Source organism: Lutjanus erythropterus, chromosome 12 (assembly GCF_056507025.1).
Source record: "Lutjanus erythropterus isolate fLutEry1 chromosome 12, fLutEry1.hap2, whole genome shotgun sequence".
Taxonomy (NCBI): Eukaryota; Metazoa; Chordata; class Actinopteri; order Lutjaniformes; family Lutjanidae; genus Lutjanus; species Lutjanus erythropterus.
This window is the reverse complement of record NC_139328.1, coordinates 5,411,051-5,425,161: the sequence shown is the minus strand read 5'-3', so window position 1 is coordinate 5,425,161 and position 14,111 is coordinate 5,411,051. Positions and strand designations below refer to the sequence as shown.

Here is a 14,111-nt window from a genome sequence, read left to right as displayed (position 1 = left end):
GGGTCGGGACCCAAAGGTGGGTCACAGGAGAGTTTATTTGGGTCCCCAAATGAATAAAAGACTATGGAGGAAAATCTGCAAATTTCATTTTGTATCTGCAGTAGAGCTTTTATAGAGAGGAAAAAAAACAAGAGGCTGTTTTGGGCTAAAATGTCCCATGTTGTTTTCCTGATGAGAGGAAATAAAAACAGATGACCTGTTAACTCAGCCTGAACAAATTTATTTCTCATTTATAAAGTTAACCATCTATATGTTTTTTTTAATATAGGAAGATGCAGAAATAGCAACAGAAATGGTCAATAAAGTTCATTGATGCACTGAACATGAATGATGAACTTTCAAAAAAGTGGGTCCCCAGGAAAAAAGTTTGTGAAGCACTGAACTAAACTGTATAATTTCCCACTGATAGATATTTATTAGACTTTTTAGAGGATAATTGGGGACACATTTCAGCAGAGCTGTGCTAATTTTACAGTTAAATCCTTGTCAGACTTTTTAGTTTACAGTAGATTCTGTTGCAACACGTCTCTTAAAAAGTCTGATAAAGATCTACAAGAGTAATACTGACTAATAAAGAACATAGTTTTATTTTTTTGTCTAATTTAATACAAAGTAGAGCTTGTTGCGCTTTATTAGTGCACTGTAAAATAAAGTGCGACCACGTCTTCAAGGGATCACAACTCCCAGAAACAGCACTCCTCGACGTAAACTAGTCTTGAACTGGTAGTGTTGGTTTTTAACTTCTCTCATCACCACCTGTATTGTTTGTTTTACTAGAACCCGAGTTCCCGTCAGCCTGCCATTCCTCGATTTAAGGGGAAAAAAAAAGAAAAGAAAAAGCTCAATCAAAACAACTCTTAATAGCTGAATTCACCACCTAATCACTCAATTCAAAACTCATATTCAAAAAACACGTGAAAAATCACTTTGGGGGAATCTGTTTTTTTTTTTAAAAAGATACACGACGAATGTTTTGCGATGCTCAGAAGACTCATTTCATGTGTCGCAGCTGTCCCAAATTCATACTGAATAATAACAAGGCAGTTGTCAAAAAGAAGGCGGTTTCTGGTGAACGACATTTACAGAGGTTTGTGTTTAGGAAATATCAGACTAAAGCATTCTGATGTCTAGTGAGGTATTAGTCCCGTTCTCATGATTTTCTTTTTTTTTTTTTTTCCTTTGACTACAGCAAACGGTGAGCCCTGTGAATGAATGTAAATGCATTGTTCACTCGATGGTCAGGCAGTTTACAAGAGTCCGTTCATCTCTTTCTTTCTCTCTCTGCTTTGTGTACTAATTATTTCATTAAAAAAAAAACATCTCCATGGATGATATGATAGACTTTGGTGATCTTTTTTCCTTGGTTTTATTTTTCTTTCTGTTCCGTTTGATCAGTTCCTTGGTTTCTTGCTCAGTTTTTGTGCGGTGATTCGGGAATTTTCCCTCTTAAATTCATTTCACCGCAGCTTTCCTGACGCGTCAGACTGTCCGTTGTCATCATGATTGTGTATTTTAATGTCATCATCTGTGTGGATAAAAAGGTCGCACTGTATCACAAATGGTGAGCCATGAAAAATGAGCCCAGTGTGGGAAAAAAACTGTTCTGCTGACTTTCATTGGCGGGACAGTTTTGTCCTCTCGATGTATTTGTGGCGGGGTGCTGCTGCCCTCTACATGAAACTGCGGCGTCTTTAGTCACTATGGCATGTGGGTGGTGACATGACTGGCTGTGGTGGCCATATCGGAGCCCAGCGTGAGGAGCTGGTCTCTGGCCTGCGACCTGGCACCAGAGCGAGCGGGCTTGGCAACAAGACAGATCCATCCTGGCACGGGCTCCTCTCTGCTCCGGAGGGCTCGTTTCATAAGGGGGTGGGGGATAGAGCGGTTACAGTACAGTACATATGACGGCCAGCTGGCACTGCAGTTTCATAACCACACAGATGGATAGTGATGAGTCAAGAGGTTTCCTGTGGGTCCTTGTCGTCACCAACACCAAACGGAGACCTCGTCCGGCAGGAGGCTACTGTCCCGGGACATAGGGCCAGCTGATGGAGCTTCCGGAGAGCTGCATGTCACGGATCAGCGTCTCGATGGGGGTCTTTCCTACCAGGCGCATGAAGAAGAGCTGCGAGATGAGGCTGGCGGGAACGGCGCGCAGAGCCGGGAGGCGCAGGAGCAGGCGGCCGAAGCGCTGAGGCTGACTCGGGTACTGCATCCTCTCGTACTCGGTGAGAGCCACCTGAGCCTTCTCCTGCAGAGACTCCACGTGGACTGGGTCTGTTAGACCACAGGCGTCTGGGAGGGAGGGAGGGAGGGAGGAGGAGGCAGTTATTTAATAGTGTGGGCAGGTTACATAAAGAGTCGTGACGAGGAAGGTTGAAATCCTAGCAGATAATGTGATAAAATGCCCCTGAGGGGGACACGTACAAATATAGTGCATCATCATGTCTACACTATGAGAAGAACGTGTCATTTTAAATCCATAAACTCCAAACATAACTTTTAAAAAAATATCAGAATGTGGTCTTTTAGTTTTAAAAGGATTTGATTGCTTTTGGAGGAGGCATTCCCACTCAGCAATTTGTTCAAGGAAGCCACTTAAAAAGTCTTAAAGCTGCATAACGACCTGCGTCAGCACTGAATTACGCAGCACAAAGTGCATTAATGCATTTTCATTAATAAGCCAGGAGATGGTGCCATAGATTAAGGTGGCAACTTACCTGCAGCCCTCTGGATATTTTAGGCTCACAAACGCTGCAAACCTTTTCAAGTATTCCAGTCATACTGACATCAAAACGCAGCTACTTTTACGTGGATAATATTTTTCCAATCTGATTGAATTCCAGCGTAACTGTTTATGTGGGTGTTAAATAAAGTGATCTGATGGAACTTGGCCCAAAGCATTAAACAGAATACAACTTTTCTGACATGTGAGAATGGGTTTTGGCCTGCTGTGAAATCAAACAGAAGAAAAAGGAGTGTTTATTTTCCAGATGAACCCACGTCAAATCCTCGGAACAGTGTTGGTGTTTTTAAATCTTTTAAGGACGACAGAAAAGTTGTGTCCGCTACTGAGCAGTCCTGCCGTGTTTCTGTCCCTCCTGGAAACTTTTTCGTAACACGTCTCCTACCCCAACATGCAAAGAAAGAATACATTTATTCAAACCTGAGAGAAATGATTGGATTAAGCTTTTACGAGGTGATAATTTCCCTACTGAACCGTTAACACCACCCCTCTCAACCCGATGGAAAATTCCCTCCAATCAAGTGAACGCAGCTAATGATACTAATTAAGATTCCATTTCATTTAGTGTAGCGGAGCCTTTCCGGTGAGCAAACACGCACCCTGACTCTGTCTGACCTGAATGGAACGGAGCCTTATTTAGTATCAAGTCAAGACAGCTGCTGTGAAAAGGTTTATTTTTTTTCCTGTTGTGATCCTGTGATGTGTTTTGTGCAGGGGGTCTCTTGCATTAAAACAATAACAAAAGACGTAGTTTGATGACATCATGAAGTAGCGTGGGATCACGGGAGTCGTTATCTTGATTGCTGAACAACCACCATCTGACGTGACTCAGGCAGAAGTCACGCTCAGGGACAAATATTAAAGTTTTATTCACGTCACGGTTAATCATGTTTGCAGAATCCCTTCCTCACTCTGTAATACATCTGACATATCCTGTGTTTTCCCAGAAGTTATAGCAACTAGAGGCTAGTAGGAAACGCACCGTTACCTTGAATAAATTACAGATTTCTTTGGGTTTGACCATATTCAGAAACATGTGGGATAATGTGAGCTCACAGCTCATCAAAACACTGAATATAACTGTGCTTTTAGACATTTTAATGCAGAAATTTTACATATTATAGTGTTAAATAATAATTTAAAAGGCTTTAGTCATCCAATTTTTATTTTTTTTAAAATACATGTTTTTATTTTTAATGCTTATAAAAAAGCTAATTTGCACTCTTTGTTCCTGGCTAAGGGAATAAAGACGGACTAAAACTACTGCTGCAATCAGTTTGACCAGTCTTTCTAAATTTGTGTCTCACATGTCCGACTACATAATCACCGAGCCATGCCCTTTAAAAAGTGGCCACCTGTGGTGGTTCTGCACTTCACTGTGTTACAATAACAGCAGAGGAAGCACAAGAGCAGCGACAAATCACCTGGTGAGAACAGCGCGATGGCCTTCAGACAGCTGTACTCCGCCGAGTCCACCTGCAGCCTGGTCAGCTTGTCCACCTGGTCCTGGAACACCCTCACCTGGTCCATGAAGGACACCACGCGCTCGGCGGACATGGGCGAGGAGTGGAAGCCGGCCGCGGCCAGCAAGGGCGCCATGTGGAGCGGCAGGGCCGACTGGGCCGCGTTGAGGATGAACAGCTCGCTCCAGCTCAGCCTCAGCAGGGCCACCTGTGGATTTGTTAGTGTGTTAATCAGACTGCCACACACTGTTGTCATACATCTTTAATGTTCACTGTAGTCATTGTATATTTATGTTTTCATGGAGACATTCTCCTTCAACCGATCTCGTCCGTTTCCCTCTAAAACACACTTTTTAAACATGTAATTTAATTCAAAAGACCTTTTCAGCCATTTGGATATGAAACAGTAGAATAAACACAGAATGACACTAATTAAGATTCTATCATAGACTGAAGAAGAAATGGACGGAGCTCACAGGTCTGAAAGTGAAGCCAATGTCAAGGTCCTGCATGCTTTCTAATGGCCAACAGGGGGCGACTCCACTGGTTGCAAAAACAAGTCTGATTGTATGAAGTCTTATGAGAAAATGGGCCTACTTCTCACTTTGTTTATTACCTCACTAAGTAGTTTTCTAATGAGTTTATGGTCTCAGTCGATAGTTTCAGGTCTTCTTTACAGAATGATGTTTATTTAGTAAATAAATTATGGCCCCATTTGTAGTAAAACAGATGATAACGAAAAGCATACTTTGGGGCAGGGCTACTGTGATTGACAGGTCATTCTCAGTGAGTCCAAGTGCAGCACGCGGGGAGACATAAATTAATGTTTAGCTAGCAAAACTCTAGCTGACTTGCTAGCTAATCACCACCAATCATTAGTTAGCTAGTTACATGTGATAGCTAATGTTAACAAAACACTAGCTAACAAGCTAGCTGAGCTACATCTATTCTTAGCAAGATAGTTAGCTAGCATTTTGCTAACACTGGCTACCTTAAGATGCGACTTTTACAGGTAACAGAAAAGGAGAAAGTTGGCCGTGGCTCCGCTGTCAAACAAACTTGTTCAATTGCTATTGGAGCGGGGACAAAAATGGGTGGGACTTAGGAAGGATCAATCAGTATCAATGTGAACGCATGTGTTTATCCTACTGTTTCATATCAATATGGCTGCCGTGACAAAGGTCTGTTTACTAACCTGGTCTGAGACAGGCAGCTCGGGGAAGTACGGGATGTTTCTGGCCCACTCCACGGTGCTGAAGAGCAGCCTGGCAGCCAGTTCACAGATGTTATCGATCCCCATGGCGTTATCCGGACCGGCCTGCTGGTTGTACTGGTGTCCGTACCGACTGCTGGGGTACGGCTCAGCTCGCAGCAGCTGGGAGATGAGCTCTGACACCGGCTGGCCTCCGCCACTTCCTCCGTTGTTGTTGTTATAGAACTCGCCGCCAAGGCCGCTGGCGCCGCCTATGGGCGTGATGGAGGGGCTGAGGCTCGGCTGAGGTGGGATGCGACCGCGTTGAACTGCTGTAAGTTTGGTTGGGGGACAAAGGGGAGGGGAGGGGAGGGGAGGGGAGGAGGAGGAGGAAAAAGAAGGTGAAAGCAAAGGGAAAGAGAGGAGGAGATAAAAAGAGGAGAAAACAGCGAAGGACAAGGGGAGGTGAAGGAGGGGATTTGGAGAGAAAATCAGAGAAGAAGAAAAGTTAAAACTGAGTTCAGCCAGCGGTGTATGTCAGATTATCTGCAGACAGGCTCGACCCGATTAGGAAGCCATTCTTCGAGATTAAAGGAGGCGCAATCAAGCCCAGACTGACTCGAGACGAGCGTGAAAGTGAGGAGAAACAGTCTTGTGCTCGTCAGGCTAAATGAAGGTTATCTATGGAAATAAAACAAAGACTATGAGACAAGTATTTACTCTATTAACATTTTAAACTGCTGCAATATTAATTCTTTAGGAGAATTACTACGTGTTATTGCAGTAACTTTAGTATATCCCAAACTTTTCACACAGAGAAGATTAACTCTGCTTTCACTTGCGGGAGAGAAAGTGCTGCAGCCGTGACAATCGGCATTAATGCCAAAGCCCAGACTACTGAATAGAGACTCATTCAACTGGGGATATGAATTCATGTGGTGAGCATCTGTCCTGCTCAAGTGTCCTTGAGCAAGACACTGAACGTACTGCAGCCTGAGGAATGCGGCTCTGTAGCCGAGTCTGACCTCTGACCTCTTTTGTGGAGGTGATCGAGCAGAGGGAATTTCTCTTCGGGGAGCCGTAATGCGTCTCATTAACATGCTTTACGATACGTGACTATGAGGGGGGGAAAACAACTCAGGGACACGTCAGGTTGTTTTTAAAATCACAAACCTTCAATCACTAAAAGGTTAAATGTATTTTCTGCAGGGCTCCTACGCCTTTCCCAAAGTCAAATTCAAGCACTTTTCAAGTGTTTTTCAAGGTGTATTTTCAAGCTTTTCTAGCGCCTCACAGCCACAGGAAAATTACATTTATTAGGGCTGGGATGATGGATGGATGATGACACTCATCTACTGATTCGATATTATCATGATACGTATGTATTGTGATTCTTACATAGTGCGATTCTACAGATACTGCAGGAATTTAATGTTAATATTTGCATCTGAGTGTGAAGTGGCTGGGATGAGGATCGGCACCTCGAAGTCTGAGGCCACGGTTCTCAGCAGGAAACCGGTGTATTGTCCAGTCCGAGTAGGGAATGAGTCCTTACCCCAAGCGAGGGGGTTCAAGTATCTCGGGGTCTTGTTCTCGAGTGAGGGGACAGTGGAGCGTGAGATGGGCCGGAGAATCGAGGCAGCAGGAGCGGTGCTGCGTCTCCCTTAGGAACAGGGTGAGAAGCTCAATCATCCATAAGGGACTCAGTGAAGAGCTGCTGCTCCTTTGCGTACAAAGGAGCCAGCTGAGGTGGTTCGGACATCTCGCCTCCATAGGGAGGTGTTCCAGGCACGTCCAGCTGGGGAGGAGGCCGCGGGGCAGACCGAGGACTAGGTGGAGGGATTATATCTCCACCCTGGCCTGGGAACGCCTCGGGATCCGTCAGCCAGAGCTGGATAATGTAGGCCCCATTTCATTTTGTCATTAAATGAGGCATCTTTGTGCTACAAATAATCGAAATTGTGTTTCGTGACGCGATTCTACAGAAAGGTGACAAATAAAAGTAGAGTTGGCATTTCATATAACTTTGCTGAACCAATGGCGAACAATCACTCAAGCAATCAACAGACAAATTACAAATTTCTTATTCGTTTTATTTTCAAAGCCAAGCTCATGTTTGCAATCACTCACTGTTCCATCAAAGGACACATCTTAACAAAGACCACTCTAATCACTCTAAGTGTAGTCGGAGTGACAACTGAGGCTCGAACTGAGTCGTCTTCATTTTGTGTGAAAGCAAAAGCAATTAGGCTCTCCGTGACTTATTTTATTTCTTCATCTGTAAAGTAAACTATTCAGTCAGAGAGCAATTTATTATGAAAGTCGTAGAATTACAATTTCAAGCAGTTGAGAGCACTTTTCAAAACATTTCATTGAAGGTGTTTTCAAGGATTTCCAGCACACAAAAGAGCCCTGTTTCTAAAGCTGCGATATTGAAAAGCCTTACAAATTTGCTTCTATCTATATTCTCTGTATTGATTCATTATTTGTTTCTGTTAATCTATCGGCATGACGTTGACTGATGCCTCGCTCGGGCTCCTCCACTTAAGGTGAAATCCCCGTATTGGATTCTGCCTGATGGAGCCACCAAGGCAAAGGGGGTTTCTGCAGCTTCAACCGGGGGCTTAAGGCTGTGGGACGCAGGTGTCTTAGCACTGTATCCCTCTCAGTCACTCTTACACAGCCACTAGATTAAGCCACTTAGAACGTGGCATTGAGCTGACACGCATGGCTAGCTTAGCCATGATAGGGGCCTCGACAGCCATGTGCGGCATTTTCCCTGCGCCGTGGAGCTCCTGGAGCAGAAGTGGCGACAAAGATAACGGCAAATTTGACTACGATTGATTTTCTTCTTTTCAAAGAGCAGCTGATTGAAGAAATGAAAAGGCCCTTCACTGGAGGAAATGTCAATTATTTTGCATTTTTATGTCAATTCAACTGCGGTATTTGCTACATCGCACATGAATAATCCCACTGTGTCTCACATCCTTTGCAAGGGATCAACCTGAATGGTGGATTTATGGATTAGGGCAGACAGATACCTTCTTTGCGCATGCCAACGCGGAAGCACTTCTTCAGTCGACAGTACTGGCACTGGTTCCTGTGGTGCTGGTCAATCTGACACTCTCTGTTTGACCTGAGAACATAAACAGATAATTAAGAGACTTTAGTTACAGAGGCACCAACTTTCTTTTGAGTAGAGCTGCAACTGACATTTCATTGTTGACTGATCTGCTGATTATTTTCTCGACTGATCAATTGTTTGCTTGGTCTAAAAAATGTCAAAAATGTTGTGATGTTTTATCCAGAACCTGAAATGATTTAATCTACTGACATAGAAGAGTAAAGTAACCAGAAAAGCAGAAGAAAAGAACCTGGAATTATTAGAGCTTTGACTCTCAAACTGATTAACTGGTTATTTAATTAATTCAACAGTTGACAACTAATCAATTAATCCTTGCAGTTATACTTATGAGTTTTGTCAGCTTCTAAGAATTTGTTCAAAAGCAATAAATACGCTGCAGATTCTGCAGGTGTCAGGCTACATGACCTGCTTTCACCTCGACGAGTGGTTTTCAGACTTTAATCTGGTTTCTGGTTTTCACGCAGATCATCAGAAGCATCCAAACCGAAATTACGAACACTGCAACCAATCCTCTGCTTCAAATGAAAACGTGAAAAAGGGAAAAGCAGCTCAGTTGTCTTTTATTCAAACATCCTAAAGTACATAAAGAGCTGTTTAGCTGTGCAGCGTGATACCACACTTCCTTTTTACACTGCCTCTGAGCATTAATATTTCATCACGAAACGAGATTTTCCATTAGGCTACAGGAAACATTATCATGCTTAGAAAGCAGATGATTGTTTCATTCAGCGTCGTTTCAATCAACCATCTCAGCTCAGGTTCACGGTATATATTTCATTATTGTTTAACTCAGAAAATCTATATCACGGTATTATTTGAAGCACGGACAAGAACTGTATATATCATGTATCCTTGTTTTTCTTAAAATTTGAATAGAAACGTTTCTGAAGAGGTGAAACACTGGTATGGCAACTGCGTGGTAGCTCTTACTGCACTCATATCACTAGGACACATTTTACATAATACAGGGGAAAAAACACAAAACCTTTTCTCAAGTATGTCACGTTTTATCACAGTTTGTAACCCCTGTCGTCTGACATAATTTGCAGATTATTATCTTCTGCTTGTTGTCTAGTTGACACCTTTTTTTGTCAAGCAAAGTGAGGGCTCCACCTGTCAGTACGGTATCACAATATAGTCAAAATTCATGCCATTTATACCGTCCACCCGTAGCTGAAACACTAACTTGATCAACAGAAAAATGTCAGCAACTTTTAGGGTAACAGACAATTGATCGTTTCAGTCGTTTTAAGGCAAAAATGACAAACTCTGTTTGGATCCAACATCTGAAACGTGAGGAGTTGCTGCTTTTCTTTATCATGTATTGGAAATTGAATGTGTTCAGGTTTTTTTGACTGCAGCCCCAAACTCAAGATCGTGGATGGAACTGAAATTGTGTGTGGTAAAAAGAAAGGTACAAAATTATACACCAAATCTGAAGTCTTCGTTTAACTTCAATCATTTGAATGTGTCTATAGTAGTTCTAGATTATAGAGACTCATTTATTTGTGCTTCTATTTGTGACATACCTCACAAACATCACAGCAAAGTAGAACCAGAACTAAAGTCTGTTTTTATTTTCAATTAATCTCACACTTTTTTCCCCAATTCATTATTTTATTAACAAAATGTTAAAGATAATAGTAAAGAATTTTTCCTGGATCTGAATGCAGCTCTGCACAAAGTTATATTTATCTTTAGGAGGGATTCTTTCAGGAATTCAGTGTCATTTTACTTAAATAGAACAACTGAATGAAAACTAGAAACGGCCTCCAGTAAACAAAAAACTGTCAGCAGTGCATCATGTAGAATGAAAGTAACACAATACTCAACTCGAGAAGAACAGGGACAGAAGTTTTTTGTATTTCTCACAGTGATGCATTTATTTAGAGTGACTCTGTTTCACTGTGAACAATACACACGTCCTCTACCAACTGTCGGGGCACATCGGTACTATTGCCCCTCTTTGCTGGGCCCAAAGAAACACAGGCTTGGGACGAGTGTAACGGCTGAATAATTTGACCAAAAACAATAAGTATTTAATATTCTGGCATACAACATCCCAACAAATGACCATCTTACTTTCAAATCATTTCATCATGTTAAATGTTGCAGCTGTATGAAATAAATCCAACGTGTCAAATTCACCTGAGTGTATAATCACCTCTTACTGACTGTCCCTCACATTAAACAGCCTAAGCTGTGAGACATCTGTTAGGCTTCCTCATTCTAACCCACTAATACAGTGAGTGAATAAATACTATGTTTAATAATAGCAGGACAAAAGTAACACCGTGTCACTTTGTTTTGTCCCTCCGCTGTCTCCTTTCACTTTACCCTGACGAGCACCGAAGATGTGCTTTCATGAAGAATTAGACCTTTGCCGTTAGTCTACAGGTACGTCTCAAACACAAAACACACAAGTAAAAATTTAGTTTTTCCACTATAACTGCAGCAAAACTGATCAGATTGGTCTTATTTTCACCTGTGGACTTTCACTTTAAATCCCAGTGAGCATTTATCAGTTGAAAAGAGAAAGTTTTTACACCGACACCATGCCATTTTTCAACCTTCAGAATGTTCAAATAATAGTTTATCATCACTTTGAACGCCCAGAAACTACATCCTAATTTCTTAGTTTAAAATAAATAAATCGCCAGCCTGTTATTTTAAATATTATTCTAAAGTTTCCACCACTTTTTGTAGATGTGGTGACAGCGTCACTTTATATCACTGATAAATCACACGCAACGTCTCTACAAAGACAGGGTTGTTGCCGAAATGTTGCTGCGACGTAACGTTTCAAGTGTAATGTTGACTAAAGTTAACAGCTAACGACTAATAACAGTCAAGTTTCACAAATGTTGAATTTCTATTTGCTAGGTTACGAAAAGACAAAGACTACTAAGTAACTTAACTGTCATGTTGCAGTAATGTTGCTACAATGTAACACTTTATGTGTAACGTTGCTACATCACAAACAAATAAACACCACAATCACAACATTCCAGTGACATACTATATTTGTAGGGTAACCAATGAACTTAAGTACCTTCCAACTCAGCCAAATTGTCTTTTTTTTTCAACCTACAACTGAACAAAACATCAAAATGACGAAACAAATTTGTGTTTTGTGACATGATGATGTTAAAAAATCATTTTAAATGGTTGAAAAGAGAGCAAGAAGTCTTGGGCATTCAGACCAAGCACAGTAGCTAGCATATTAGCATATCATTGGTCAACTGTTTTTTTTGTTATTTGCTTAAAATAAGATTTGTGTGGTTAACACAGGCTAGAGATATTTTCATGTTTTGTGACGTTTACTCACGTGACCCCAGTGTAGTTCATTTATAACCCTAAGTTAGCTTCAAGTTAGCTTTTTTTTTTTACTTCTGGAAATTGTATTATTAAAAAATCATAAAGGTGGTGTTTGTTTGTGAATACTATTGACCAGGGTGATGCTGTCTTAAGTATAACTGCCAGTTTTCATCGAGGAATCAATGTTAAATCCTAACTGGTGCTCACTGGGAAGAGAAAGGGTCCATGTTGCAACAGTCCCGGTGACACTTTCATCCCAGCGCTCCCCTATGTTGCTAAAACTTGGGCAGACAGCAGCCATGTATCTGTTTAGGCTTCTTATAGTACCTGTATATCATCTTATTTCATTGCAACTGTAAATGTTAGCTTTCACGAGTTTTTTTTTTTTTTATCATCCTAATAAACTAAAATATTACCCATAATGCCCCTGTGTGTCTCACCTGCATGTGTAGCTGAGGTTCCGTCTGACGCTCCTCTTGAAGAAGCTCTTGCAGCCCTCACACGTGAACACGCCGTAGTGTTTCCCGCTGGACTTGTCCCCGCACACCACGCAGTCCACCACGCAGGCCTTGTCGTCGTCCCCGGCCTCCATGTCGCTGCCCCCCGCCTGGGGCGAACCGTCCTCGTCCTCCCCCCTCAGGTAGCTCTTGTCCCCCAGACCGTTGGTGCCCCCGTTGGGATCTCCCCAGCCCCCACTCACCATGGCCATCGCTTGGTTACCGAACCACCGAAGAAGAAAACGGGACAGGCAGCCAAGATTATTGTGGTTGCTGCTGCTGTCAAGGTGAGAAAAACATGGGAGAAGAAGAAAAAAAAAAAAAAAAGTCCAGATTGCGCGCGTCTCCCTCACCTGGAGAGAATCAGTCTGTTCCGCTCGCCCGCGCTCTCATTTGTTAATTAAGTCTCTTGATTATTTTAGAGCAGATAATAAGAGGAAAAAAGAACAGACCTCAGGCTAAACAAGCAGATGTCAATGTGGAGGAAAAAAAAATAGGCTAAAGCATTGAGGAGGAGGAGGAGGAGGGTGTTTGGCAGAAAAAACAAGAGCGGTTTGTCTCCTCCCACTCCACTATGACCTGGAAACACTCACAACTGTGGCAACTTTTAGTTTTGCATGCCTGTGCATTTCAGTGCCTTTAATTTCCTCCTTTTTTTTCCACCGACTCTCCACCGCTGTGTTGTTTTTGTCCTCTTCTTCTTCTTCTTCTTCCTGAGATGGTTTAAGGGTGTCACGCGTCAGCCGAGGAACCTTTCACAGGAAACAATGAGTCAAACATTGCACTTCTTCTTCTTAAACAAATTAACAGAAAGTGGAACAAATTGCGAGAAAAAATGACACTAAAAAAAAAAAAGGTGAAGATCGCCTCCTCGCTCTCACACTCGCAGCTCTGTCGCTGTAGCAACAGTAATGGCTGAAAAAGGACCTCGGTGTAGCTCGCCTTAGCACATGCCTGGAGAGGCTTTGACCACCCCTCTTAAAGTACCCCTCACACTGAATCTGTCTCCGCTGCTGCTCGCACTCTCTTCACCTCTAAATCCTCCTGGAAATGCTGCGAATCTCACCTCACGTTAACGTCTCCTCCTGCAAAAATAGAAAAAATAAATAAAAATCCCTTTCTCGCTCTATATGTGCCGTCCGTGCAGCGAGGCTGCAGCAGCAGCAGCAGCATCATCAGCAGCTCCCTCTTTATTCTGCTGTAATAATCCTCTCAGCGGCGGCAGCATTGTGACCCACGATGAAGACATTCCCCGATCGAGCAAAAGCATCATCGCTCTCGTGTGGCGGTGGGCTGCCTCCTTCAGCACGAGGAAGTGTCGCTCCTGCTTGTTGACAGCGTCCTCCTCGCCAGGACAAAAACAAAAAATAGAAAACGAAGAGCAGGAGAGCGTCCGTGTGCAGCTCAGCCCTCCATGGTTCCTCATGCGGGCTCCTGCCTCCAGCCTTTTGTCAGTGCTTGCCCACCAAGAACTAATGACTTGAGGCCTAGCCCTGTGCTGCTGCTGCTGCTTTCTGTCCCTCTGTGTGTGTGTGTGTGTGTCTGTGTGTGTGTGTCAGAGAGGTGGGGGTAGGAAAAGGGGGGACTCCTCTTCCCCCCCCTCTCCTTGGCTTCAGAGTCCACAAATCAAATTATGATTCAAGAAAATGGCCACAGCCCGACACAGCGTTTGCTTTTTTTTCTCCTTCTTCCTCCTCCTCCTCCTCCTCCTGTCTGTTTTCCTCCAACCTATTTGTGTGCGTGTGTGTTT

At 42.9% G+C, this 14,111-nt stretch overlaps 1 protein-coding gene across 2 annotated transcripts; it reads right to left on the bottom strand.

The window, feature by feature from the left end:
* Positions 1–420: 420 nt before the first annotated feature.
* nr2f6a (nuclear receptor subfamily 2, group F, member 6a) lies at positions 421–13,459 on the bottom strand. 2 transcript variants are annotated; one of them, XM_084732714.1, is made up of 5 exons: positions 12,305–13,459; positions 8,443–8,537; positions 5,405–5,733; positions 4,171–4,417; positions 421–2,295 (listed from the first exon to the last, which is right to left on the bottom strand). In XM_084732714.1, the coding sequence occupies exons 1-5, from the start codon at positions 12,571–12,573 to the stop codon at positions 2,021–2,023; spliced, it is 1,215 nt and encodes a 404-aa protein (XP_084588840.1). In that variant the 5' UTR covers positions 12,574–13,459; the 3' UTR covers positions 421–2,020. The 2 variants fall into 2 exon arrangements, with proteins under 2 accessions (XP_084588840.1, XP_084588841.1); XM_084732715.1 differs by having other exon boundaries at positions 5,405–5,730.
* Between the last annotated feature and the right edge of the window lie 652 nt (positions 13,460–14,111).